This window comes from Hypomesus transpacificus, chromosome 21 (assembly GCF_021917145.1).
Source record: "Hypomesus transpacificus isolate Combined female chromosome 21, fHypTra1, whole genome shotgun sequence".
Taxonomy (NCBI): Eukaryota; Metazoa; Chordata; class Actinopteri; order Osmeriformes; family Osmeridae; genus Hypomesus; species Hypomesus transpacificus.
In genome coordinates, this window is record NC_061080.1 from 10392994 (window position 1) to 10418519 (window position 25526).

A 25526-nucleotide genomic window follows, 5' to 3' on the forward strand; every position below is an offset into this window, starting at 1 on the left:
TTTTTGCATTCATCTCTTTGTGCCGTAAAAATCAAGTTGATCTTTTAGTGACACAAAGCGATAGAGGCAGTGTAGCGTTTTACCTTCCCTAGCGACAAAAAATCTAGCGACGAGCGTCAAATCTAGCGACTTTCCGTTACTTTGGCAATGTCCGTTTTCATTGTTGAGCAGCAGTAAAATAACTGTCTGTTGTCATAGCAGCCAATCATGTTAACTCGCAGTCAAACGACGGTGCGTCATTGAAATCTGCGCTAAATGTATTATTTGCCTCTAACTCAGTCACAGGCGAGTGAAATCAAACAATTTACTATCCATTGGCTAATTAAAGATAATTTTTAGTCGCCCAGCGTGAAATTTGGTCGCATATGCAAGTGATTGGATGTAAACCTGGGATGTGTGCTTGCCTATGTGTGTATCACATGTAACTTTTAAATTTTAATTATAGCTTATGTTCACATTGCCCAGCTAGATGTTACAAATAAAGTAAACCTGTTACTGTATATTGTTAGTATTATTATTATTATAGTTCCGTTGCTGTATATTGTTACTGTTATAGTTTTTATTACTAGTTGGAGACAACGGGGGACTGGCTGTTTTCATCCTTATTCGTATAAGTATAACCTACTTTAGAGTTCTTTCCCCTGGAACAGATTTCATGTTCCAACTGAGGGGGGCTGTCGTTGTTTTGGTGTGTGGGGCTGCATCAAATACCCTTTTTGCTCTGTTAAATTGCTGCACTAGTCCACACTTGACCGGTGGGGATCTCATTCTATTTTGACTGTAACTGTTAGCTGCTCCTGGCATTCTCTAATCCCTGCTCTCCTCTCTGTCCCCCCCCCACACATTCCCTGTGGTGTGGGGGGTTTGAGCTGTCAGGACCTGCTTGGTCGTCGGTCTGCCAACGCTGAACCAGGTCGTCACCCGGAATCCAGTCTCCATGACGGCCAACAGCGAGTTTCCCGGTCCCATCCAACGTCTATAAAGCCGAACAATGGATTTTGGTGTTTCAAAACCCATTGACACTGTATGACTATGTTTAGCTTGTGTTCTGCTCCTCTCTCTTACCAACCGTCTCTGGAGGAGGGGATCCCTCTCTGAATTGCTCCTCCCAAGGTTTCTTCCATTTTTTCTCCCGGTGGGAGTTTTTCTGGGAGTTTTCCTTGTCTTCCTTGAGGGTTTAGGTTGGTTGAGGGGCAGTTCTATGGGCGCATGTGAAGCCCTCTGTGACATGCTTGCGTGTAAAAAGGGCTATACAAATAAATTTGATTTGATTTGATTGCATATGCCATATTGCAATTACAAAAACTACAAAAACGCATTGTAGAGGGTTGTTATAGAATTTCTCATTAGATAAACCAAACTGGTGTTCTTGCATAAAACATTACATCATTCACACTATGGTGTCTTTCCGGTATTGTTTCTCATGTGACGGACAAGATTACCTTTGAGAGCAAATCGTTTGTTACATTGTTGACACTGAAAAGCTTTCTCTCCTGTGTGTGTTTTCATGTGACTTACAAGAGTATTTTTGTGAGGAAATCGTTTGTTACATTGTTGACACTGAAAAGGTCTCTCTCCTGTGTGACTTCTCATGTGTTTAAGAAGATTACCTTTGAGAGAAAAGCATTTGTTACATTGTTGACACTGAAAAGGTTTCTCTCCTGTGTGTGTTCTCATGTGCGAAATCAAATGAGATTCAGATAAACAAGTTCTGTTACATTGTTGACACTGATGTCTTGTTTTTCCTGTGTGACTTCCCTGTGGTCTATTGTCCCTTGGAAGAGCCTCATTGTTTTGTGTTCTGTTCTGTAAAAGCAGCACTCCTCCATGTTCCTCCTCCAAACTCTGAGCTGCAGGACAGTCTGGTGCTACAACAGAGAGGGGCTGAGAATCACTGACTGGTTCTGGTGCTGCAGAGCGTTGTACATAAGGCTCTGCTTTGATTTCCTCCTCAGTTGTGTTGGTGGGTAGAGAGTCTCCTTCTCTGTCCTCCACTTTAACAGTCTGGTCAAGATGTGAACATTCAAAGGAACCATCCTGATAAGAATAATGTTCCACACTGAGAGAAGTGAATATGGAGTCTGTAGTTTCAGACTGCAGTCCTTGGAGCTGCTCTTCCTCCTGACTGGTCCACAGCTCCTGTTCCTCTTTAATCTGTGGGGGCTCCGGGAAAGAGAGCTGCTGCACTTCTGGGAGAAGAAGAGGCAAGACAACAGTTAGATGCAGCCTTACATGTCTGGCAGATAGAAACCATGTGATCAGGTGTGAGGAAAACACTGGATGGTGTCAAGAAGGGATGTTTGTTTTTCTGACGTGGTCGGCTGAGACTATGCTACACGTATTTTCATGGCAAGATATCAAACAGCTATCTGAGATACCAATTACCAATACAATAATGTATCCTAGTAGATAGATATGTTAGGTTATGTTAGGATCACAATGACTCTTTTTGAGAGACTTGATGCTTAGTTATAACGGATTTAAACTATTGTAGGCCTACTCGCTGTGAAATATCTTACTGTTGATTGTTATTCTACAGGTACACTCTTGCACTTTTTTAGTTTAATGTTGTTTAACTGTAACTTGTTTAACTGCATGCTCTTACGGTTCTTTCCTTTGGCACTTATTTTTTTCACAATGAATACTTCATGTTTTGGCTGCTTGCAATGTTTGGGGCTACCTCGTTGTTATGATCAGTGACCTATGCTCTTTTGTAAAACTCTCTTTTGGAATTCGCTTTTGATAAAAGCGTTTGCTAAATGCATAAATGGTAATGTAAGTTATCTCAGGACACTGATCCAAACAGAACTGTTGATATTAAACAATGTAGGGTCCCAGTAGATTGAGTAGATTGACAATAATATGTACACGAGGTCCAACCCCCCCCCCCCCCCACCCCCCTCCTTCCTGGACGTTGGATCAATACGTTGCAACCTCGTTGCAACTTCGTGGCAACGTTCCACTAAGTCTATAAGAGGGGTGTTCACACTTTTTAGTTTAAGGGCTACATTGAAACCAATAGATTCTATGAGCTAGTTATTTGCCGTTGGTTGGACCTTAGCCAAAGCATATGTTGCGTTCGAACTGTTCACACTACCTGTTCGTTGTATCTTAATCTCCGGTTGAGTAACAATGTCCAACAATCGTTTGAGCCGCGCGATCTCCTCCTTGGAATTATTGATTTCGTCTTGGAACTCAGCAAACGTTTTTTCAACGGCCCCGAAAATCTCCAAAGTTGCCGTTGTTAGTGTCTCACGGATACATTCTATAAACAAATTTAGTTTGGACATTTTGGTGGATTAAAGGTTATACTCTGCACAAGTTAACACGGTTAGCTATTAGCATCTGGGTCCTTCCTTAGTGTTAAAAAGTAGCGACGCACACCTCCTGTCGGATGTCAACAACATCGAGCTTCTGTTGACTTCCGGGCAGGCTAGTCTCGGGAAGCGCATAGCCAGAGAAACAGGCTCTGGCATAGCTGCGTCGTTTACTGAACCAAAGCATTGTCAACAACTATCAGCTAATATCCATAGATTTCAAACGGTGGAGTGTAAAAATTAGACAACCTCCATAAAAAAATCTGTCATTCTTCCTGAGCCCAAGTTGGGTTTTCAAACAGTAGTGTTACACCAATATCGGTCCGGGTATATATTGACAGGGGCCACCATTAAAATATATTTCAAAGTAAAAGCAATAGTCATCCAATTTATGTTTTATTAAAGGTAAATTAAAGTTACCAGATCGTCCAAAAATATATAGGCTATTGCTTATAAGTTATCAAAGCAACAGGCAACTAAGGTATTTATAGTCAAATGTTGACCAATTAGTAATCTGTCAGTTATATTGAAATGTCCTAAAGATATGAAAAAATACTAATGGAACAACTCAATATTTGATTAATCCGATATTATATTAAGAAGCAGTTCTAAAGCACGATTCACGTTGTCCTTTCCCTTCTCTATTCTCAGAAGGTGATCAGTCTGATTAGATACCTGTTCTAGATGGGTAGGCTATACTTTTCATCTACAGGGACAACAAGAAATAATTTGCATTTAATGAAGTAAGAAACAACTTGGCTAATAGACAGAAAGAGCCAGTAAAATCTTTTAATGTTCAAAATGCATCTTCAATTCAAACTCTTTCTATTGTTAAGTGTCATCTAAACATCAGCTTCCACTCTAGGGAGATCTGACATTCAACCTTTCAAAATTTTTTTTAGATATTTTTCAAATCTTTACAAACCTTTTTCCCCCCCAAAACCTTTTATTCTTAGATTTTTTTTCTAAATTATTTTTCGAAAACAATTTTTCAACCTTTCAAATTTTTTATTTATGTTCCACCTTTCAAATGTTTGTATTACACACTTTTTTTCCCCCCAAAACCTTTTATTTATTCGTTGATTTTTAAAATAGATTATTTAAGAAAAAACTTTTTCAACCTTTAAAAACCTTTAGAATTTTTTTTATTTTCCACCTTTCAAATCTTTTTTCACGCACAAAGAAACACATGGAGAGGAGAACAGAACGGAGAACAGAACAGTCTTTTACACTGAGAACATAGGAGGAACATATTTCCCTGGAGGCCTGTGGAAAGTGCCCCCCCCCCTCTGTATATTACAGTCTGCCAGACAGTCTTCAACTGTACGGTGAATCACGATGCCCAATGTATAACCATTTCTAGAAAAGTGGCCTGCTGAGAATGCTGGTAGATTTTCACAATATAAAATATCTAAAAAAGTATTGTGAAGGTATCGTATCGAATTTAATGGTATCGGTATCGAATCCAAAGAGGAAGGTGACGGTATCAAAGGTGGAAGGAAACAGTATTTAAGGTGGAAACTGTAACGGTATCTAAGGTAGAAGGTGCTCCTTGCTTGGCACCAGCACATACAACAAGGGAGGAAACAAAGCATATAAATACCCACTGGACAGGAAATCAATTCAAACACATAATTTCTCATTAGATAAACCAAACTGGTCTTCTGGCGTAAAACATTAAATCATTCACACTGTTGTTTCTCTCCTGTGTGTTTTTTCATGTGACGAACAAGATTACCTTTGAGAGCAAATATTTTGTTACATTGTTGACACTGAAAAGGATTCTCGCCTGTGTGTCTTTTCATGTGACTTACAAGAGTATTTTTGTAAGAAAATCGTTTGTTACATTGTTGACACTGAAAAGGTCTCTCTCCAGTGTGTGTTCTTATGTGTTGAAGAAGATTACCTTTGAGAGAAAAGCATTTGTTACATTGTTGACACTGAAAAGGTTTCTCTCCTGTGTGTCTTGTCATGTGTTTAAGAAGATTACCTTTGAGAGAAAATCTTTTTTTACATTGTTGACACTGAAAAGGTTTCTCTCCTGTGTGTGTTCTCATGTGCGAAATCAAATGAGATTCAGATGTAAAAGTTCTGTTACATTGTTGACACTGATGTCTTGTTTTTACTCTGTGACTTCCCTGTGGTCTATTGTCCCTTGGAAGAGCCTCATTGTTTTGTGTTCTGTTCTGTAAAAGCAGCACTCCTCCATGTTCCTCCTCCAAACTCTGAGCTGCAGGACAGTCTGGAGCTACAACAGAGAGGGGCTGTGAGTCACCGCTTGGTTCTGGTGCAGCAGAGTCTTGTACATGAGGCTGTACTTTGATTTGCTCCTCAGTTGTGTTGATAAGAAGAGAGTCTCCTTCTCTGTCCTCCACTTTAACAGTCTGGTCAACATTTGAACATTCAAAGGAACCCTCCTCATCAGAATAATGTTCCACACTGAGAGAAGTGAATATGGAGTCTGTAGTTTCAGACTGCAGTCCTTGGTGCTGCTCTTCCTCCTGACTGGTCCACAGCTCCTGTTCCTCTTTTATCTGTTGGGGCTCCGGGAGAGAGAGCTGCTGCACTTCTGGGGACAGAAGATGCAAGACAACAGTTAGATGCAGCCTAACATGTCTGGCAGATAGAAACCATGTGATCAGTTTTGAGGAAAACACTGGATGATGTCAAGAAGGGCTGGTTATTTTTCTGAAGTGGTCGGCTGAGACTTATACACATGTTGTTTAGGGCAAGATATCAAACAGTAATGGTGTCAAAGGAGGGATTTGTGAAGTAATGATAACGATAACTATACTGCTAATCAATGCTGCTATACCATTCACTACCTCAAGTATATACAATTTTGCTTTATACTAAAACATATATCCAATTGTTATCAACTGATTTAATAAACAACAGATGGGATTATGCAACCGGATGCTTCTGTGTAGTAAGATCGTACTAAAATGTAACTTTGGTGTGTGAGCAAGAATGCCGAGATCAGGCAAACTGACTTGGGAGGCAAGTTTGTGATGTTCGGGGACTGGTGTGAGCACAAAGGAAGTATTCAGCTCATGGGAATAAAGTGTCAACTTGGGAGATAAGGTGATGCTTGGACTGTAACTCTTCTCTGCTTCAGGACGAGTCAGACTGGCTGGTCTGTTTATCTTTGGATATACAACCCCTGTTCTAGTCCCCATTCCCCTGGAGACCCTGCCCCCCCTGCACTACCTTCTCCCTCCTGCCCATGGCTCATGGATGGTCCACCCTTCGGGCAGCTGAGAGGAAATGGTCCAAAGACAGTCTGGACTTTGATGAGTATCACTCCCTCCTCTAATAATTCTTTGCTCACATAATTGGTGCTAAAACCCACTATTTCCTGAACAAAATTAACTCTGCCTCAAACTCCCACAAACTTTTCTCTACCTTCTCCTCCATTCTTAACCCACCTTCCCCCCTGACAGCAGACAACTTCTCCTCCTTCTTTGAGGAAAAAGTTGCCGACATTAGCAGTTGGTTCCCTAAACCCACCTTTCCTACCCTCTCACTCTCTATGACTGACCCAACTAAATGTCTAAAGTCTTTCTCTCCCCTGTCCGAAGCAGAGATCTCTGACCTCATTCTCTCGCGTCGCCGCACCTCCTGTCCCCTCGATCCATTCCCCTCTCCTCTCTTTCAAACCATCTCTCCCTCCATCATAACTTATATTCTCCATGTCCTTAACTCTTCTCTTACTTCCAGCACTTTCCCCTCTGCCTTCAAACAGGCCAGAGTTACCCCTCTACTCAAAAAACCTCCCTTAACCCAGCCGTCCTTCGTTTGATCTATCCTGTGACTCTGTTTCTGTGAAGATGCTTTTGCATCATCGACTGATTCACTGCACTAGACTAAGGACATCCTGATGTGTTGTTTTCATTGTGTATTCAGTATTTGTGGTCCGGTATTTAACCATGTATCATTCTCCACTACCCAGTTTGACACTCCGTGACAAGACCTATTAGCAATTAAATAATGTATCCTAGTAGAAAATGATCTCAGGACTCTGATCTGAACAGACGGGTTGATATTAAACAATGTAGGTCCCAGTAGATTGATAGTAATATTCACACGGGGTACAACTCCACTCCCCACTTCCTGTTCTTGGATTCAATAGTTTGCAACCTCGTGGCGGCGTTCCACGAAGTCTATGACAGGGGTGGGCAAACGTTTTGGCTCAAGGGCTACATTGAAACCAAAACACTCTATAAGCTAGTTATTTAGCGTCTGGTTGGACCAAGCCTAGGCCAAAATATGTTGCGTTCTAACTGTCCACCTACTTGTTCGTTGTATATTGATCTCCGGTGGAGTAACAATGTCCAACAATTGTTTGAGCCGCGCGCTCTCCTCCTTGGAATTATGGATTTCTTCTTGGAACTCAGCAAACGTTTTTTCAACGGCCGCGAAAATCTCCAAAGCTGCAGTTGTTAGTCTCTCACGGATAAATTCTCTAAACAAATTTTGTTTTGACATTTTGGTGGAGTAAAAGTTATACTCTGCACAAAGAGGTTAGCTATTAGAACCTGGGTTCTTCCTTAATGTTTGAAAGTAGCGATGCACAACTACTGTCGGATGTCAACAACATCGAGCTTCTGTTTACTTCCGGGCAGGCTAGTCTCGGGAAGCGCATAGCTGCGTCGTTTACTGAACCAACGCATTGTCCACAACTATCAGCTAATGTCCATAGATTTCAAACGGTGGAGTGTAGAAATCAGACAACCTCCATAAAAATTATCTGTCGTTCTTCCTGAGCCCGAGTTATGTTTTCAGACAGTACAGTGTTACACCAATATTGGTCCGGGTATATCGTTGCAGGGGCCACCATTAAACATATTTCCAAGTAAAAGCTGTAGTTATCCAACTTATGTTCTATAAAAGTTACCAGATCGTCAAAAAAAATATAGGCTATCGATTTTAAGATTCCTGTATCAGATTCAAGACCCTGGTACTGACCTTCCGAGCGGTCAATGGGACTGCACCCGACTACATCAACTACATCTTGTTTAATTACATTATCTTAAGGTTCTTCCCTTTGACACTTATTTTGGTTGTTCACAATGTATGCTTCATGTTTTGGCTAGCCATAATGTTTGGGACTATCTCGTTGTTATGATCAGTGACCTATGCACTTTTGTAAAACTCTCTCTTGGAAGTCGCTTTGGATAAAAGTGTCTGCTAAATGAATAAATGTAAGTTATCAAAGCAACAGGCAACTACAGCAATTATGGTCAAATGTTGACCAATTAGTAATCTGTCAGTTGTATTGAAATGTACTGCACAAAAATACAAATGGGACAACTCAATATTTGATGAATCCAATATTATATTATGAAGCAGTTCTAAAGCACGATTCACACCTTGTCCTTTCCCTTCTCTATTCTCAGAGGTTTGATTAGATACCTGTTCTAGATGGGTATGCATTTCATCTACAGGGACTACAATAAATAATTAGCATTAATGAAGTAAGATACAACTTGGCTAGTAAGAAAGTTCCAGTAAAACGTTTTAATGTTGAAAATATAGACAACTGTAATACAGACTATCTTCACTAAAAACTCTTTCTATTGTTTAGTATCATCTACACATCAGCTTCCCCAGGCCTCTAGGGAGATCTGTCATTCAACCTTTCAAAATATTTTTTTGAAAATGTTTTTCAAAACCATTTTTTCCAAAACGTTTTATTCATAGATTTTTTTATAAATTATTTGTCGAAAACATTTTTTCAACCTTTCAAAATTTATTATTTTCCAGAAGAAGAAGATCCTCAGGCTTCCAGGGAGATCTGTCATTCAACCTTTCAAAAAAAATGTTGGAAAAAAAGTAGATAAAAGCATTTTGTTCCGGCTCATGTAAATGATTTTGGAATGACTATTTCTTCCTAGGGAAGAAGCAAAGCACATAAAAACCCACTGGACAGGAAATAGTTCAAACACATAATTTCTCATTAGATAAACCAAACCGGTGTTCTGTCGGAGTTATGGACAGTCCCCATGCGGGTTGAAAGTGATTCTTGCGAGTGCATCACAGTGTATGTCAATAAGCAGGGCCTCACATGTTAAGTTTGCACAGGGCCTCTTACCCCCCCTCCCCGGCGATGGCTCTGATGGCATTACGTCACTGAAAAAGGGACAATTGGGGCCAAAAGTCATAGAACTTTACAACTGTAATAGGCCAGTAGGTTTATTTTAAAAGTTCAGGGGTGGAGATTTGTTGGATACATAAGTTACAAGGATACAACAAAGATAAAGGGAATCAGATTGTTCCCGGAAATCTTCTCATTGTTTAAGGTGTGTTGAGCTGAATTAAACTACTGCATGTATCAAGACCTGCTCCGGTGTTCCAGAGAATTCAGTTCCCCATTTCCCCCTTCCTTGAGCGTGTGAGAAATCATGACGTTTTCTCTTGTTGCTTGGTTGAGCTGAATGTGATTTATATAATTGCATCTTAGCTTATTGTGTACTCCACCTACTTTCAATGAGCATACGGTACATTTCTTGATGTTGGTTAGTTAATTTGCACTCAAATACAGGATGTTGAATATAGTAAGCTGAATTGCTCAATCGTTTTCAGAGTTTGTAACAGCTAGTGCTAATCTGTCTACTGCAGCCTACAGTAGTCTACATCACTAAGGTATCCAAATTTATTTAAACTCACAATGCCTAGTTCTTTGTGAACATTGTCTTGTTCAAACGGTTGTTTAAATTTTAGTTTATTGTTATACATTTTATTACTGTGTGTGTGTCGTTTTTAACACACAACCTTACGTTTGTTGCAGGCACAAATAAACTAATGTGCTGTACGATAACATTTACATTACATTTACATTTATTCATTTAGCAGACGCTTTTATCGACTTAAGCGACTTCCAAGAGAGAGCTTTGCAAAGTGCAAAGGTCACTGATAATAACAAGATCGCCCCAAAGCATTGCGGGTAGCCAAAAACAAGAAGCACACATTGTGAACAACCAAAAAATAAGTGCCAAAGGGAAGAGCCATAAGAGCATGTGGTTAAGCAAGTTACAATTAAACAACATGAATCTCTAAGTGCAAGTGTACCTGTAAAAAAAGCAAGCAACAGTAAAAATTTAAATACGATTAACTAAAATAGAATATTTTGCAGCGAATACAACAGTTTAAATCAGTTACCACTAACCAACAAGAGCAACAAGTCTGTAAGCAAGAGTCATTGTGATCCTTGAGGAAACTAGCATTGGGTTCAGCAAACCATTTCTAAGTACCGTTGTACTCCCGGAACAAGTGGGTCTTGAGCCTTCTCTTGAAGGTGGAGAGACAGTCTGTGTCTCTGATGGAGGTGGGGAGTTGATTCCACAACTGGGGGGCCAGGCAGTAGAAGATCTTTTCTTGGGACCGGGCGGTCTTGAGCGGTGGGACCACCAGGCGGTTGTCTGAAGAAGACGGTAGGTGGCAGGTGGGGTTGTAAGGCTGCAGGAGAGACTTGATGTAGCAGGAGAGACTTGAGGTAGGCAAGTCAGTGTTATAATTTTAGGATACTCATCTTTCATTTATTATTTTACAGTGATCATGATGTGTAACAAGCTTCATCTATACACCAGTTGTTTACACTGAGAACACAGGGGGAACTGATTTCCCTGGAGGCCTGAGAAAGGTGGTTCTGCCCCTGTATATAACAATCTAGCAATGTATAAAGCAGTAGTGATGCTGTTGATGTATGTTAATGTGATCATTATGAGGGGAACAGATTTACCTGGAGGCCTGAGAAAAGAAGTTCCCCCCTCCTAAGTTAAGTTTCATCTACACATCAGACTTTCTCAGGTTTACTAGGGAAATCTGTAATTCAACATTTCAAACTTTTTTTCAAAACTGCTTTTATCAACATTTTGGTAAATACGTTGGAAGGTAATTGTATCTAAGGTGGAAGGTGCTACTTGCTTGGCACCAGCACATACAACAAGGGAGGAAGCGAAGCATATGAATACCCACAGGACAGTAATGCAATTCAAACATTTCATTTCTCATTAGATAAACCAAACTGGTCTTCTGTCATAAAACATTACATCATTCACGCTATGGTTTCTCGCCTGTGTGTTTTCTCATGTGACTAACAAGATTACTTTTGTGAGCAAATTCTTTGTTACATTGTTGACACTGAAAAGGTTTCTCTCCTGTGTGTGTTCTAATGTGACTAACAAGATTACCTTTGTGGGCAAATCGTTTGTTACATTGTTGACACTGAAAAGGTTTCTCTCCTGTGTGTGTTCTCATATGACGAACAAGAACCCTTTTTTGAGCAAATCCTTTGTTACAATGTTGACACTGAAAAGGTTTCTCTCCTGTGTGTGTTCTCACATGATCATCAAATTTATATTTTTGAGCAAATCGTTTGTTACATTGTTGACACTGAAAAAGATTCTCTTCTGTGTGTGTTCTCATGTGACTAACAAAATTACCTTTGTGAGCAAATCGTTTGTTACATTGTTGACACTGAAAAGGTTTCTCTGCTGTGTGTGTTCTCATGTGACGAACAAGAACCCTTTTTTGAGCAAATACTTTGTTACATTGTTGACACTGAAAAGGTTTCTCTCCTGTGTGTTTTCTCATGTGACTAACAAGATTTCCCTTGTCAGCAAATTGTTTGTTACATTGTTCACACTGAAAAGGTTTCTCTCCTGTGTGTGTTCTCATGTGTTTAAGAAGATTACCTTTGAGAGTACATCGTTTGTTACAATGTGGACACTGGAAAGGTTTCTCTCCTGAGTGTGTTCTCACGTGATCAAAAAATTTATATTTCTGAGAAAATCGTTTGTTACATTGTCGACATTGAAAAGGTTTTTCTCCTGTGTGTTTTCTCATGTGAATAACAAGATTACCTTTGTCAGCAAATCGTTTGTTACATTGTTGACACTGAAAAGGTTTCTCTCCTGTGTGTGTTCTCATGTGTTTAAGAAGATTACCTTTGAGAGCACATCGTTTGTTACATTGTGGACACTGGAAAGGTTTTTCTCCTGAGTGAGTTCTCAAGTGATCAACAAGATGACATTTCTGAGCAAATTGTTTGTTACAGTGTTGACACTGAAAATGTTTCTCTCCTTTGTGTGTTGTCATGTGTGTTCTCATGTGCATAATAAAATAAGATTCAGATATAAAAGTTTTGTTACATTGTTGACACTGATGTATTGTTTTTCCTGTGTGACTTCCCTGTGGTATATTGTCTCCTGGAAGAGCCTCATTGTTTTGTGTTCTGTTCTGTAAAAGCAGCACTCCTCCATGTTCCTCCTCCTCCAAACTCTGAGCTGCAGGACAGTCTGGAGCTACAACAGAGATGGGCTGAGAGTCACTGTCTGGTTCTGCTTTGATTTGCTTCTCAGTTGTGTTGGTAAGTACCGAGTCTCCTTCTCTGTCCTCCACTTTAACAGTCTGGTCAACATGTGAACATTCAGAGGAGCCCTCCTGATCAGAGTCATGATTCGCACTGAGAGAAGTGAATATGGATTCTTTAGTTTCAGACTGAAGTCCTTGGACCTGCTCTTCCTCCTGACTGGTCCACAGCTCCTGTTCCTCTTTAATCTTTGGGGGCTCCGGTAGAGAGCGCTGCTGCACATCTAGGGGAAGGAGAACAGATATTTTGCAATCCAACATGTTTGACAGCTAAAAATATGCCATTCAAAATCAAAACCTGTCAAATGGAAATGTTATTAGTCATCTTTTTCAAGTCACAGAGAGCTTCACATATGGGCTTAGATTGGCACCTATAACCCACCTGAACTCTCAAGGAAGAAAAGGAAAACATGTTAGAAACTTGGGGAGGAGCAGCTGGGTGAGGGCTCCCCTCCTCCAGAGACGGTTGATGACAGAGATGCAGAGAAAGCTGGAGACAGTTAAGTAAGAGTGGAGAATATGTGGTAGGGTCTACCTTCTGTGACTCCAACATGGAGGGAACAGAGGCTAAGATGGGTGCTGACCACCTCAAGGAGCAGTCTGTATTTACAGGGTTAGTCAGGGAACAGTCTGTATTTACAGGGTTAGTCAGGGAACAGTCTGTATTTACAGGGTTAGTCAGGGAACAGTCTGTATTTACAGGGTTAGTCAGGGAACAGTCTGTATTTACAGAGTTAGTCAGGGAACAGTCTGGGTTTACATGGTTAGTCAGGGAACAGTCTGTATTTACCAGCCATTTCACAAAGTTCCCATTAGAGGATCACTATAAATCTGACCTAAAACCTGAGTTAGTCTGAGTGATCATCTTCATCCTTTGATGAACCATGTCTATCCTGATGATGGTCTCATAATGCTACGGCCTTCACAGTCACCAGATCTCAGCTCATTCCAACACCCAAGTGATCATGCCAGGAACCTCGGGGTTACCATGGACGAGCCCTCCCTCACAGCCTTTCTTTCTCAATGTCCTTAACTCTTCTCTTACTTCCGGCACCTTCCCCTCTGCCTTCAAACAGGCCAGACTTATATGGAGTTAGATTAGTTTCATAATTCAAACAAACAAATGCAACACGATTCAAACAAACTTAACACGATCCAAACAAACGTAACACGATTCATACAAACATAACACGAATCAAACAAACAAACGTAACACGATTCAAACAAACGTAACACGATTCACAAATGTATTTCGTGATTCACAAATGTAAAGCGATTCACAAATAAATGACCCTATTACATTCGTTTGCAACCTGACAAACACAAGTTACAAATCCCTGCATTCGTTGGTGTGAATCCTTGCATTCGTTCGTGTGGATTTTTGGAACTTTCCTGACGCGCTTTGATCCACAAATGCATTTTTTCTAAAAGATATCCTCAGCAGCCTATCAGATCGTCTCTTCCAATTTTAGCCAATCACATTAACGTGTCTATGTGGACTTCAACAACCTGCCATAATGACGGACATCGTCTCCTTCAGATCACGAGCAATGTCGTCTGGTAGCATGTAGGTGAAATATTGCTTGTTAATCTTATTAAACCGATGATCATACCTGATTAAATATTGTTGAGAATGGCAGGATTCATGTTTAGTCATTTTCCGTGTTTCCTAGGCTAACGCAGAGCCCGTCTACCCACATTAGACATTCTCCGGTGATTGGCTAAAATTGGAGACATCTGATAGGCTGCAGAGGATATCTTTTAGAAAAAATGCATTTGTGGATCAAAGCGCGTCAGGAAAGTTCCAAAAATCCACACGAACGAATGCAAGGATTCACACCAACGAATGCAGGGATTTGTAACTTGTGTTTGTCAGGTTGCAAACGAATGTAATAGGGTCATTTATTTGTGAATCGTGTTACGTTTGTTTGAATCGTGTTATGTTTGTATGAATCGTGTTGCGTTTGTTTGGATCGTGTTAAGTTTGTTTGAATCGTGTTGCGTTTGTTTGTTTGAATTATGAAACTAATCTAACTCCATAGACTTACCCCTCTACTCAAAAAACCCTCACTTAACCCTGCTGTCCTCCAAAACTACAGACCAGTATCACTGCTACCCTTCTTTTCAAAAACAATTGAACGCGCTGTAGATAACCATCAAACTTTCTCTCTCACAACCCCTCTCTCAACAACCTGCATGACCCCAACCAAATTAGGCTTCAAGACACAGAAACTGCCCTCCTGTCATTCACCACTGCCCTCCAGTCTGCCAGAGCGGCTAATGTTGTGGAGAAAAGGTTGTAATTATGACAACACAAAATCAGCCGCATTTGGCTGGTGGCGGGTGCTAATTTCCATCCCTGATTTACATAATTGAAAAATGACCTTTTAATAATCTTTTTTACTTTTATATGCTATATTACTGAAAACCAGATGCAAAGCTTTTGACTAAGAGTCAGATGGCTGAGCGGTTAGGGAGTCGGCCTAGTAATCAGAAGGTTGCCGGATCGATTCCCCGCCGCGCCACATGATGTTGTGTCCACTTCACCCTACTTGCCTCGGGGGGTATGTCCCTGTACTTACTGTAAGTCGCTCTGGATAAGAGCGTCTGCCAAATGACTAAATGTAAATGATTAGGATGGCCACTAATATGTAGAAGATATTAAGCCCAAAGTGCAAATCTGGATAATCAGGGGCTGAGGGCAAGAGAAGATTATGTGTACCGTAATTTCCGGATTATAAACCGCGCCTTTTGCTGCATTTTTAACCTTGGGGTTACCATGGATGACGAGCTCTCCCTCATGGCCCACATTGCAGCAGTCTCACGGTCTTGTAGATTCACCCTCTACAACAGGGGTCGGCAACAGGCGGCCCGCGGGCCAATTGTGGCCCGCCAGCGATTTTATTTGGCCCGTCAAAATATTTCCAATGATATATTTTTTATAACGTTTTTTTCCCCGTCGACTTTTATTTTGAAACCGGAAACTGGGTATGGTGTCATTAGATGTTGTCGACTTCATGCAGCGCCGGCGTCGCCTGCAGCCCGGTTGACTTGAAGTAACCAATGGCATTCTCAGCTTCAAGGCAGCCGGCTGTCGGCGCTGCCGTCGCTGCATGAAGTCGAATACACTTATTGACTTTTCTGAAGTATTTTTTTGCCATGTCATCGCTACCATATGATCGCTACACCTCACGGCTGACAGATCGCCTGATGTGAAAGCACAGTTATGGTTAGTAATCATGGGCAGCGCTCTCTATGGCAGCGCTAGGAAGGGGCTAGCAGGTGCTTCAGCACCCCCAAGAAAGACCAAAGCACCCCGATAGCACCCCCCACGACATTGCTTATTAATTTATAGTTTCAGGCCCGGAATGGCCATCGGGAGAATAGGGAGAATTCACGGTGGGCCGCTTTGCCCGCTTATAAATTGGGCCAGAAGATCGCCTGCTTTCTCTTTGTTTTTTTCACACACCGAATAACAGGATATGCCTTAAGTTTGTTAAGTTACTGTGTGACTGAAAAGTAAGCTAATAGGCTACATTGTGTTTTAATCTAATTAAGCGCATGATCAGACCGTGCATTAAAAAGTGCAGTTCAGTTGTCGCGCATGTTTCTCAAACACAAACCATAATTTATTGTTGTGGAGGGAGTTAGCTAGATTAAGCTGAAGCGAAAAAAATAAAATGGAAGGGATAAGATCCCAGGAGGAACTGAAAAAGCCAGGTAAAAAATTAAATTTTTGCTCGCATTAATGTGAAGTTCCGATTTCACCTCACATTAAAACCTTGACTAGGTCCTAGTAATCCTATTCTCACTTGATGACAGTATTTATGTGCACCAACGATGACGACCCACCACGTTGGGATGACAGTGACGACCATGTTGATACAGTTCGTTAACAGACCACCAATGGGCTCATGCACATGGTTTATTATCGTTAGCTATTTGTAGTAGACCTACCCATTCTCCATATAGGCCTAGTTGTTGCGAGTGCACGTATCGCAAGGGCACCTATCGCAGCGTCTAAATAGGCAGTAACCCAGACTCTGGCCCGCCGTCTAGTGGCGAGGAAAAATACTGGCCCGTGGCCCAAGTTACTTGCCGACCCCTGCTCTACAACATCCGGAAGATCAGGAGATACCTGTCTGAGCACTCCACTTAGCTGCTAGTCCAAGCACTGGTCCTCTCCAAGTTAGACTACTGCAACTCGCTGCTCGCTGGTCTCCCAGCATGTGCAACCCGCCCTCTTCAGAGGATTCAGAACGCAGCGGCCCGCCTGGTCTACAATCTACCCAGATGCTCCCATGTTACCCCGCTCCTCATCTCTCTCCACTGGCTACCCATCAACACCGGTATCAGATTCAAGACCCTGATACTGAACTTCCCAGCGGTGAGCGGGACTGCACCCGACTACATCAAGTCTCTCCTGCAGCCTTACACCCCCACCCATCACCTACGGTCTTCTTCAGACAACCGCCTGGTGGTCCCACCGCTCAAGACCGCCCGGTCCCAACACAAGCTTTTCTCCTGCCGGGCCCCCCAATGGTGGAACCAGCTCCCCACCTCCATCAGGGACACTGCCTGTCTCCCCACCTTCAAGAAAAGGCTCAAGACGCACTTGTTCCGGGAGTACAACGGCACTTAGGAATGCTTGGCTGGACGTGATGTTAGTTTCCTACTCGCTGTGAAATATTTTACTGTTGATTGTTCTTCTACAGGTACAGTCCTGCACTTTTTGTGGTTCATGTTGTTTTAATTTGTAACTTTGGGTCTTCCCTTTTGGCACTAGTTTAGTTTTTTCACAATGTATGCTTCATGTTTTGGCTATTTGCAATGTTTGGGACTACCTCGTTGTTATGATCAGTGACCTATGCTCTTTTGTAAAGCTCTCTCTTGGAAGTCGCTTTGGATAAAAGCGTCTGCTAAATGCATAAATGTAAATGTAATTTTTCGACCCTGCGGTTTATATAACGGTGCGGCTAATCTATAGATTTTAACAGCTAACGGCTATTACAGCTTCCTCAAGCAGCCATCTCTTTCCCGACAACTAATTACATATGGTAAATAAACATTAAAAACACCTGCGGTTCATAGTCCAGTGCGGCTTATATATGTACACATCATTCAATTTAGCTGCTGCGGCTTATACAACGGTGCACCTTATAGTCCAAAAATTACGGTATATGCCATAAGATCCATAAGAAAACTACAAGGCCAAGCTATCAAGAGGCCCAAATTTACGGCCCTATGCCCAGGAACCTAGTGCAGCTGGCCTTCAAAATCTGAGCAGGCCCAAAAAAAAAAAAAATGTTTTCTATGCAACTGTAATCTAAAGCTCCTGGAGTAAGAGACCAATGGTGTCGGACATGCATAATGCATCTGTGACAAACAATATTGTACCAATAGCAAAATTACAGAAAATAATAAGGTTTTTTTAATTAGTGGTGGGCATAGATTTTTATTTTTTTATCTAGATTAATATCACTGTAGTTAATTCCACCGAAGGCATTCCGAATATGTGTGCTACCCAAATAATGAGTAATGAGTAATGAAATAATGAGTTTCCAAAATGCATCACAAACTGCTTGAGAAAGCTGTTCTACTATGATAATTGGTGATGAAAATAAATTAATGTTCGATAACATGTACTTGTGTTTATTAAATTAGTTAGCTTGGCTGATAGAGCTGTGCTGACGGGCTTGGCTCAGTTGCACTCAAACATCGTAGTTTGACAACGACTCTTCCCCTGCGCTACATCAGTACTTGGCCCGGCATATACCGCACTAGCTAAGGGATGCTTTGCGTTTAGGTGGTATTTGAGACTGGAAGAACTCCTACAGTAAACTAATTCCGCATCGCACAAGGTGCTAACAACCTTAGTCTTGTCGAGGTTTCCACTGCGCTCTGATGATTTGCATGTTAAACAAACAATATTTTTAATTTGTCGTACATTGTAAGAGATACTAAATACCATCGGCATTCGGTTATAACAGGACTGGTGATACGAGTCTTATTATTAGTAGGCTATTAGCGGCTGAATCTGCAATGTCCAGCAGTCATTGAGTCAGATTGCAAAAAATGTTCGTACGTGTTTATTGTGTTTTTTTTAAGCGTTTCAAAGTTCGATTAGTCGATTTTTAGACGTTTTAGTCAAGTCTTGGTCGACCACAGAAAATCTTAGTCGGGGACAGTCCTAGAATTTGCGCAACAGGCAAGGGATCCACCTGAACAATAAATATACTATAATATACTATATAAATATACTATATATATATATATATATATATGTGTCAGATCCACAACCGAGTTATCTCTACACACTGTAGAGATAACTCGGTTGTGGATCTGACACTGCATGCGTAGTCCAGGCTATGGCTAACTCTCATATCCAGCTGTTTTTTAACCCTCGACCATACTAGGTTCAGAAATGACAGGTGGATGATGTAAAAACAGCAGATCATATTAAACATTTATTGGTGCGTTTATTAATTACTACAATTTCACAGCAGTTATTCAACATTAACCAGCAGATATAGCCTACCCGCTGCCATAGAGTTAATATAACTAGAGTAAGCTACTTTTGTCTTCCAAGATGGCGTCCCCATTCATTTCTATGAAAAGTGCTCAGTGGCGGAGTGAGGCAAGCGAGATCGCGAGACCGGACGCGGCCATCTTTCCACTTCCGTGTCTTCCTGTCTAACTTTAAACAGTGGCTTTTTTTTCCCTAGCTCCGAGAGCTCATGTAAATCAGCTATCGGCCAATGTGAACTATTGTGCTCGTGCCCTGTTAGTATCCGCCAGCACATTTGCAGGCAACTTTCATTGACTAAGCAAATAAATGGGTTGCTAGTTTACCCATTTCGGATTGGTTTCAAACTTAGCAGAAATCGGGAAAAATTATTATATGAAAAAGCTAGTAGTATGAGCCAGGTTCGAGAATCAAACAAAAATGATCGGGGAGATAGTTTTTGTAAATGTTGAATGGAGTTAATAGAATAAAAACGACCGGAAGAGTCGGAAACCTAACCGTACATGCAATACCACCTACATCCACCGGGGCTGTTGCTTCAAGCCGAGGAGCGAGGGGTGGGGGCTTGCCCGCTGCACACCTCCCCGACCGTTGCCTTAGTAGGCCTATACAGGCGTCACAGCTGGTCTTTTTAAGCCGTGTCCGTTCTTATAATCGCCTTTCTATGGGTATTCTGTAACATTTTGCTAGCTTAATTTAGCCGTATGTTAATTTCGTTTCTTTCATTGTTTTACATGGTGTTTCCTTTTTATTCATGGTCAACATGCTTAAATGTATGACATTTTCATTTGTTTTAGCATTCGGTGACTGGCTGCACGGTGCTAAATGAATTTTGTATGACGTGTTCATCACCAGTGAAATAAATGGTTGGAGCCGAAGATAGCCTACGTGTCGTAAATGACACAACGCATGAGTAGAAAACCCCTACACCTTGCCGAAGGACACAACGTCATTTGGCACAGCCACCTGATTCCCCCCCGACTCCCCGCTTGACAGTTCTAACTGTCCACCCTACCTGTTCGGTGTATCTTGATCTCCGGTGGAGTAACAATGTCCAACAATCGATTGAGCCGCGTGCTTTTCTCCTTGGAATTATACATTTCTTCTTGGAACTCAGCAAACGCTTTTTCAACGGCCGCGAAAATCTCCAAAGCTGACGTTCTTAGTCTTTCACGGATAAAAACAAAGTCGTTTTTAAATTTTGGTGGAGTAAAAATGATATTCTGCACAACGAGGTTAGCTATTAGCACCTGGGTGCTTCGTGTTAAATATTAGAGAACTCGGATGTGAACAATATCAGGCTTCTGTTTACTTCCGGGCAGGCCAGCGTTATCGGGAGGTGCATAGCTGCGTCGTTTACTGAACCAACGCATTGCCAACAACTATCTGCTAATGTCCATAGATTTCAAACGGTGGAGTGTAGAAACTATGGAACGACCAGTATTAAATAAATAAGTAAATAAATAGATAAATACCTACGTAAATAAATATGGCTATGAAATAAACTATAAAATTAAAAAAAAGATGGCAATAAATATATAAATATAGCATTATATTATTATATAGGGTGAGTTCAGGTAATGTGGGACATCAGGTAAAGTGGGACAGCTATGCATTTTTATGATTTAATATGTACAAAACCGACATCCAATCACCAGAGCTGATCTTGACTCATAAATACAACACTTCTAGTCACTATGCAGTGGTTTTTATTTGTCTGACATCAACTGAGTATTATATAGGGTGAGTTCAGGTAATGTGGGACATCAGGTAAAGTGGGACAGCTATGCATTTTTATGATTTAATATGTACAAAACCGACATCCAATCACCAGAGCTGATCTTGACTCATAAATACAACACTTCTAGTCACTATGCAGTGGTTTTTATTTGTCTGACATCAACTGAGTATGCATGATCTGGCTTGACAGGAGGTCCGTACAGAAAAAGGCATCGAAAGTTCAGCGGCATATGACTTTCTATTTCTCAATGATAAGGCTGGCAAAGGAATTTAAATTAAGTTACAATGCGTACTATTTCAACATAATGAAGGGTGTTAACCACTGATTGAAAAACACACAAAAATGTGTAAAATATTGCTTTGTTAGAAGAAGAAAAAACGTTTTATGTGACTGTCCCACATTACCTGATCATGCCAGGTAATGTGGGACAGCATTTTTCAGGTAAAGTGGGACATCTAGTAATTATGTGTTTATGCTATAAAAGTAATTTAATTCGACAGTTCTCAAATGTTTAATACCAATGCACCATACTGCAATTAAGTTCCCAACTAAATAACAACTTACACTGTCATCAAACCAGCGCTCTCAGACTTGTAAGCGTGACCGCTAACGCTAGTCCAACAAAATGCTAACGAAGTGGGACTAGCTAGCTAGCACATAGACTGCAGATCACTAAGGTTCAGTTACACTTTATGCCTATTGTATAAGTCAAACCCCACAACTAAATGAATCTTGCGACACCCTTGCACCTAGCATTGTTGTATATAAATACATTATTATTATATTAGCATTTAGCAGACTATAGGTTGACAGACGATAACTGTCCCACTTTAGCCTACTAGACAAGCTGTCCCACATTACCTGAAAATGCTGCCTGAGTGAGAGAGGGGGTCATGTTATGTTTGTAATTGTGTAGATTCTATAATATTGTGTATTCCCATTTCATTCCAACATGAAAATGTTCCTAAGGCCTAAAACGATTTACAAAAACACCACTGGGGCGAGTTAACAGTTATTTTGTAAGTCTATTGGAGCCTCTACCAAAAAGTGTCCCACATGACCTGAAATCACCGTAGCTGAATCCATTTACCGACATCAATAAATACATACATTTATTCATTTCAAAATGACGTTTGGACTTGTATTTCCTAATGCCACATTTATTTATTTTTTGAGACGTTAATCCAGTTTGATACGTTCATTTAGATTGAAGTATGGCCGTTAAATGCCATCTATAGATACAGACTTTATTATTCCCATCATGAAGGGCAATTTATTTGAGAAGCTTGCACACACACACACACACCAACAAATCTGTTGGATCTAATGTATGTAATCAAGTGGTGGGGATACAGAACTGTACATCATTTGGTCCAATGTTCTGTAGTGTTAGTGTCATTTATTGCTATATGGCATATCTTTATATAAACTGTATATATCACAGTGAATATGTATATATCACATGCATTGTGTACATCCAATAGAGCCAGGGCCCTCTCAGGTAGAGCTAGAAGGAGGAAGAAGTGTGGAAGCACAGAAAGAATGAAAAGAAAGTTACAGTGATGATGAGGATGAGAGATGCATGGTGGAAGAAGACAGAAGTCATAAAAAGGAGGATGACACAGGTTTGTGGCCAGCAGATTTGACTGACAGGGACAGGGAGGCTTTTGTGAGGGCACTGGCCAGCAGAGATGATAATGATGATGTACACATGCAGACTTGCATGAACAAATCACCAGCAGTAAATATTGTGCTAGTAATAGTATTGAACTACAAGAAGCAAAACAGTTGCAAGCCTTTAATTAGTTATGTAAAGCTTTTGATGGGACAGTTAGGTCCTTTATCTGTGGGGACAGCAGCTGCACAGAGGGGGCCCAATTAGAATTTTTTGTCATGGGGCCCAAAATTCCTGGGGTCGCCCCTGGTTGACCAAAGAGTAATCTGTCAGTTGTATTGAATTTTATTTTGTTTAAATCTACAGAACACATGAAAAAGTACCAATGGAACAACTCAATATTTGATGAATCTGATATTATGAAGCAGTTCTTAAGCACGATTCACATTGTCCCTTCTCTATTCTCAAAAAGTGATCAGCCTGATTAGATACCCGTTCTAGATGGGTATGCTTTTCATCTACAGGGACTACAATCAGAGTTGGGGTAGTTACAAAAAAAAAGTTATATATTACACATTACTAGAAAAAGTTATATATTACACATTACTAGTTAAAATGCTTTACTTTACTAGATTACTCACTGCTGAAAGGAACTAGTTACACTACTAGTTACATTACTTTTGGACCTCACCTGAGATGCGCTATAACTTACTTGCCAAATAACAATATATGTACCATATATACATGCCCAAATCAACTCAAATTATTATTATAATGAGGACATACACAAGATCTCTCTTTCATGCTTTTTAATACAACAATGCTGACAGTTGTGAACATCAAGTTGTCAAGCATAACAAGGCTACAGTACTATACACCAAAAGCATACAGAATGATGTGTTTGAGGCAGATATTTGACAGATCTGGTAATACATTTAAAAAAGAGCTGATTTCAGTGTCAACCTTTTGGAATCTTAAGAACCTAGTGACAGTAAACTCCACAATAAAGTTCTATTATTTGCTCATTCATTTGATCCAATGAATTCCCTAAAGAGACTTGTGATTGTTATTAGAGCTGTCAAACAATTAAAATATTTAATTAATCGCATTAATGTCATAGTTAACTCCGAATTAATCTCAATTAATCGCACATTTTTATCTATTCTAAATGTCCCTTGATTTCTTTTTGATCCATTATTTTTTCAAATTTTAATGCTCTTACCAACATGGAAAAGTGGTTCGGATTGCTTCGTGCAAATGTTTTTTTTTAAATTGGCTTTGACAAGCGGGCGAGAATTCGCATCAGCTGTGTGCTTGGCCATCAAAGTGGTATTTTAGACTGGACGACGTGCTGCGATGATAGCTCAGTTCACAACGACATAACACACTGATCACTTTGGTTTTGTCAATGGAACCATTTGGCAACCTTTTAAAAGTAAACTTTCCATTCAGAATCTTATTGGCATCCATTCTGGCGTCTGGCGCTGGCAATCCACTCAAAACGTTACGTTAGCCTACTACCAGAGAATTCCTAATATCCGTAAACGGGCTCTGCTACTACTCTTTAGCCGGCTCGCAAGCCCAAACAAGTGTGTGTGGCGTGCCTGTTGTTTTGTTTCCGGTCTAGCTAGATCCGGTGTGGTATTGTAGTTTTTCTAACGTCAGTTGTTGTTGCAACAGCATGTGAAAAAAACTACAAAGTTTGCTAGGTCAAAAAGAGCGTTAATCGCGCAATAAAAAAAATTACGCCGTTAATTTGGGTTTGCGTTAACGCCGTTAATAACGCGTTTAACTGACAGCATTGTTATATGATATAATGTCAAATCCTGGAACCACTGAGTTGAAAATAAAATCCTGGTAACATCCATGTATTTCCTGCCTTAACAATTCAACTAGCATCATCAAAATGCAATTTACAATACGACATCATAACTCATAACACTCAACTATATATGCTACTACAAGCCTGTTTAACTCTGATTTGGTAACCTGCTGTTGGAAGTCCAGTTGTGGCTGCTTGGCTGGTGTCGCCAACTGCAAACTTTTATCAGCATCAGTGTCACTCCGTTGATCTTTAGCTACTAACCTGGAGTTGAAGATGTTTTAAAAGATTAGAAGTTGTGTTTGCGGCGGTAGAGAGGTGTTTTTGGCCTGGGCACAATGTACATTGTACAGTTAAGTTTTTGCCCTTTTTCGCTGCTAAAACAAAGTAATGTGCATATCTCCATCCCTCAAAAAACGTCCTAAGGGGCTCTGCCATTATGTTTTCGCCTCTTGAATTTTGAGGTGAAAGTGACGAGTGTTACGCAAACACACGTACTGTAGAGGGGAATTTGATTTATTTATTCCCCCCCCCGATATGCAGAGTTGGTGTTATCGTAACTGTAACAGTAACGCGATACATTACTACGTTACAGACAAATGTAATATTATTAAAGTAACGCATTACTTGTAATATTATTACAAGTAACGCGTTACACCCAACACTGACTACAATACATAATTTGTATTAATGAAATAAGAAACAACTTGCCTAATAAGAAAGTGCCAGTAAAACCTTTTAATGTTCAAAGTACAGACTACTGTAATACAGATTATTCATTACAAACTCTTTCCATTGTTAAGTGTCATCTACACATCAACGTCTTTAGGCCTCTAGGGAAATCTGTCATTCAACCTTTCAAAACATTTTTAAGAAAAAACATTTTTCCAAACATTTTTACAACTTTTAAAAACTTTTTTTCAAAACCTTTTAATTAATTCGATTTTTTTATAAATTCTTTTTCGAAAACCTTTTTTCAACCTTTCGAAAAAAAAGTTTTCCACGATTCAAAACTTTTTTTCCCCACATAGTGTTAAGAGGAGAGAGAAGAGGGGAGAACAGAGAAGCCTAAAACAGAGTAGAGTAAAGCAAAATAGAGTACAATAGAGTTTTTTACACTGAGAACACAGGGG

General features: G+C 40.4%; 3 protein-coding genes across 4 annotated transcripts; all 3 read right to left on the reverse strand.

Annotated features, from left to right (window-relative positions):
* Positions 1-1279: 1279 nt before the first annotated feature.
* On the reverse strand, positions 1280-3602 carry LOC124483424 (zinc finger protein 467-like). The gene is made up of 2 exons (XM_047043877.1): positions 3098-3602; positions 1280-2189 (listed from the first exon to the last, which is right to left on the reverse strand). The coding sequence occupies exons 1-2, from the start codon at positions 3288-3290 to the stop codon at positions 1396-1398; spliced, it is 987 nt and encodes a 328-aa protein (XP_046899833.1). The 5' UTR covers positions 3291-3602; the 3' UTR covers positions 1280-1395.
* Positions 3603-4342: 740 nt separating this feature from the next.
* LOC124483422 (zinc finger protein 23-like) lies at positions 4343-8234 on the reverse strand. 2 transcript variants are annotated; one of them, XM_047043875.1, is made up of 3 exons: positions 7613-8234; positions 5359-5886; positions 4343-5274 (listed from the first exon to the last, which is right to left on the reverse strand). In XM_047043875.1, exons 1-3 carry the CDS (start codon positions 7803-7805, stop codon positions 5000-5002), a joined length of 996 nt encoding a protein of 331 aa, XP_046899831.1. In that variant the 5' UTR covers positions 7806-8234; the 3' UTR covers positions 4343-4999. The 2 variants fall into 2 exon arrangements, with proteins under 2 accessions (XP_046899831.1, XP_046899829.1); XM_047043873.1 differs by having other exon boundaries at positions 4343-5886.
* Positions 8235-10830: 2596 nt separating this feature from the next.
* On the reverse strand, positions 10831-20525 carry LOC124483405 (gastrula zinc finger protein XlCGF57.1-like). The gene is made up of 2 exons (XM_047043848.1): positions 20231-20525; positions 10831-12913 (listed from the first exon to the last, which is right to left on the reverse strand). Exons 1-2 carry the CDS (start codon positions 20313-20315, stop codon positions 11379-11381), a joined length of 1620 nt encoding a protein of 539 aa, XP_046899804.1. The 5' UTR covers positions 20316-20525; the 3' UTR covers positions 10831-11378.
* Between the last annotated feature and the right edge of the window lie 5001 nt (positions 20526-25526).

Coding starts and splice junctions, on each gene's coding strand:
- LOC124483424 (XM_047043877.1), bottom strand. CDS start 3,290: ATGTCCAAACTAAATTTGTTTATAGAATGTATCCGTGAGACACTAACA. Junction 2,190..3,097: donor GATTAAGATACAACGAACAG/GTAGTGTGAACA, acceptor TTCTTCTCCCAG/AAGTGCAGCAGCTCTCTTTC.
- LOC124483422 (XM_047043873.1), bottom strand. CDS start 7,805: ATGTCAAAACAAAATTTGTTTAGAGAATTTATCCGTGAGAGACTAACA. Junction 5,887..7,612: donor GATCAATATACAACGAACAA/GTAGGTGGACAG, acceptor TTCTGTCCCCAG/AAGTGCAGCAGCTCTCTCTC.
- LOC124483405 (XM_047043848.1), bottom strand. CDS start 20,315: ATGTATAATTCCAAGGAGAAAAGCACGCGGCTCAATCGATTGTTGGAC. Junction 12,914..20,230: donor GATCAAGATACACCGAACAG/GTAGGGTGGACA, acceptor TCCTTCCCCTAG/ATGTGCAGCAGCGCTCTCTA.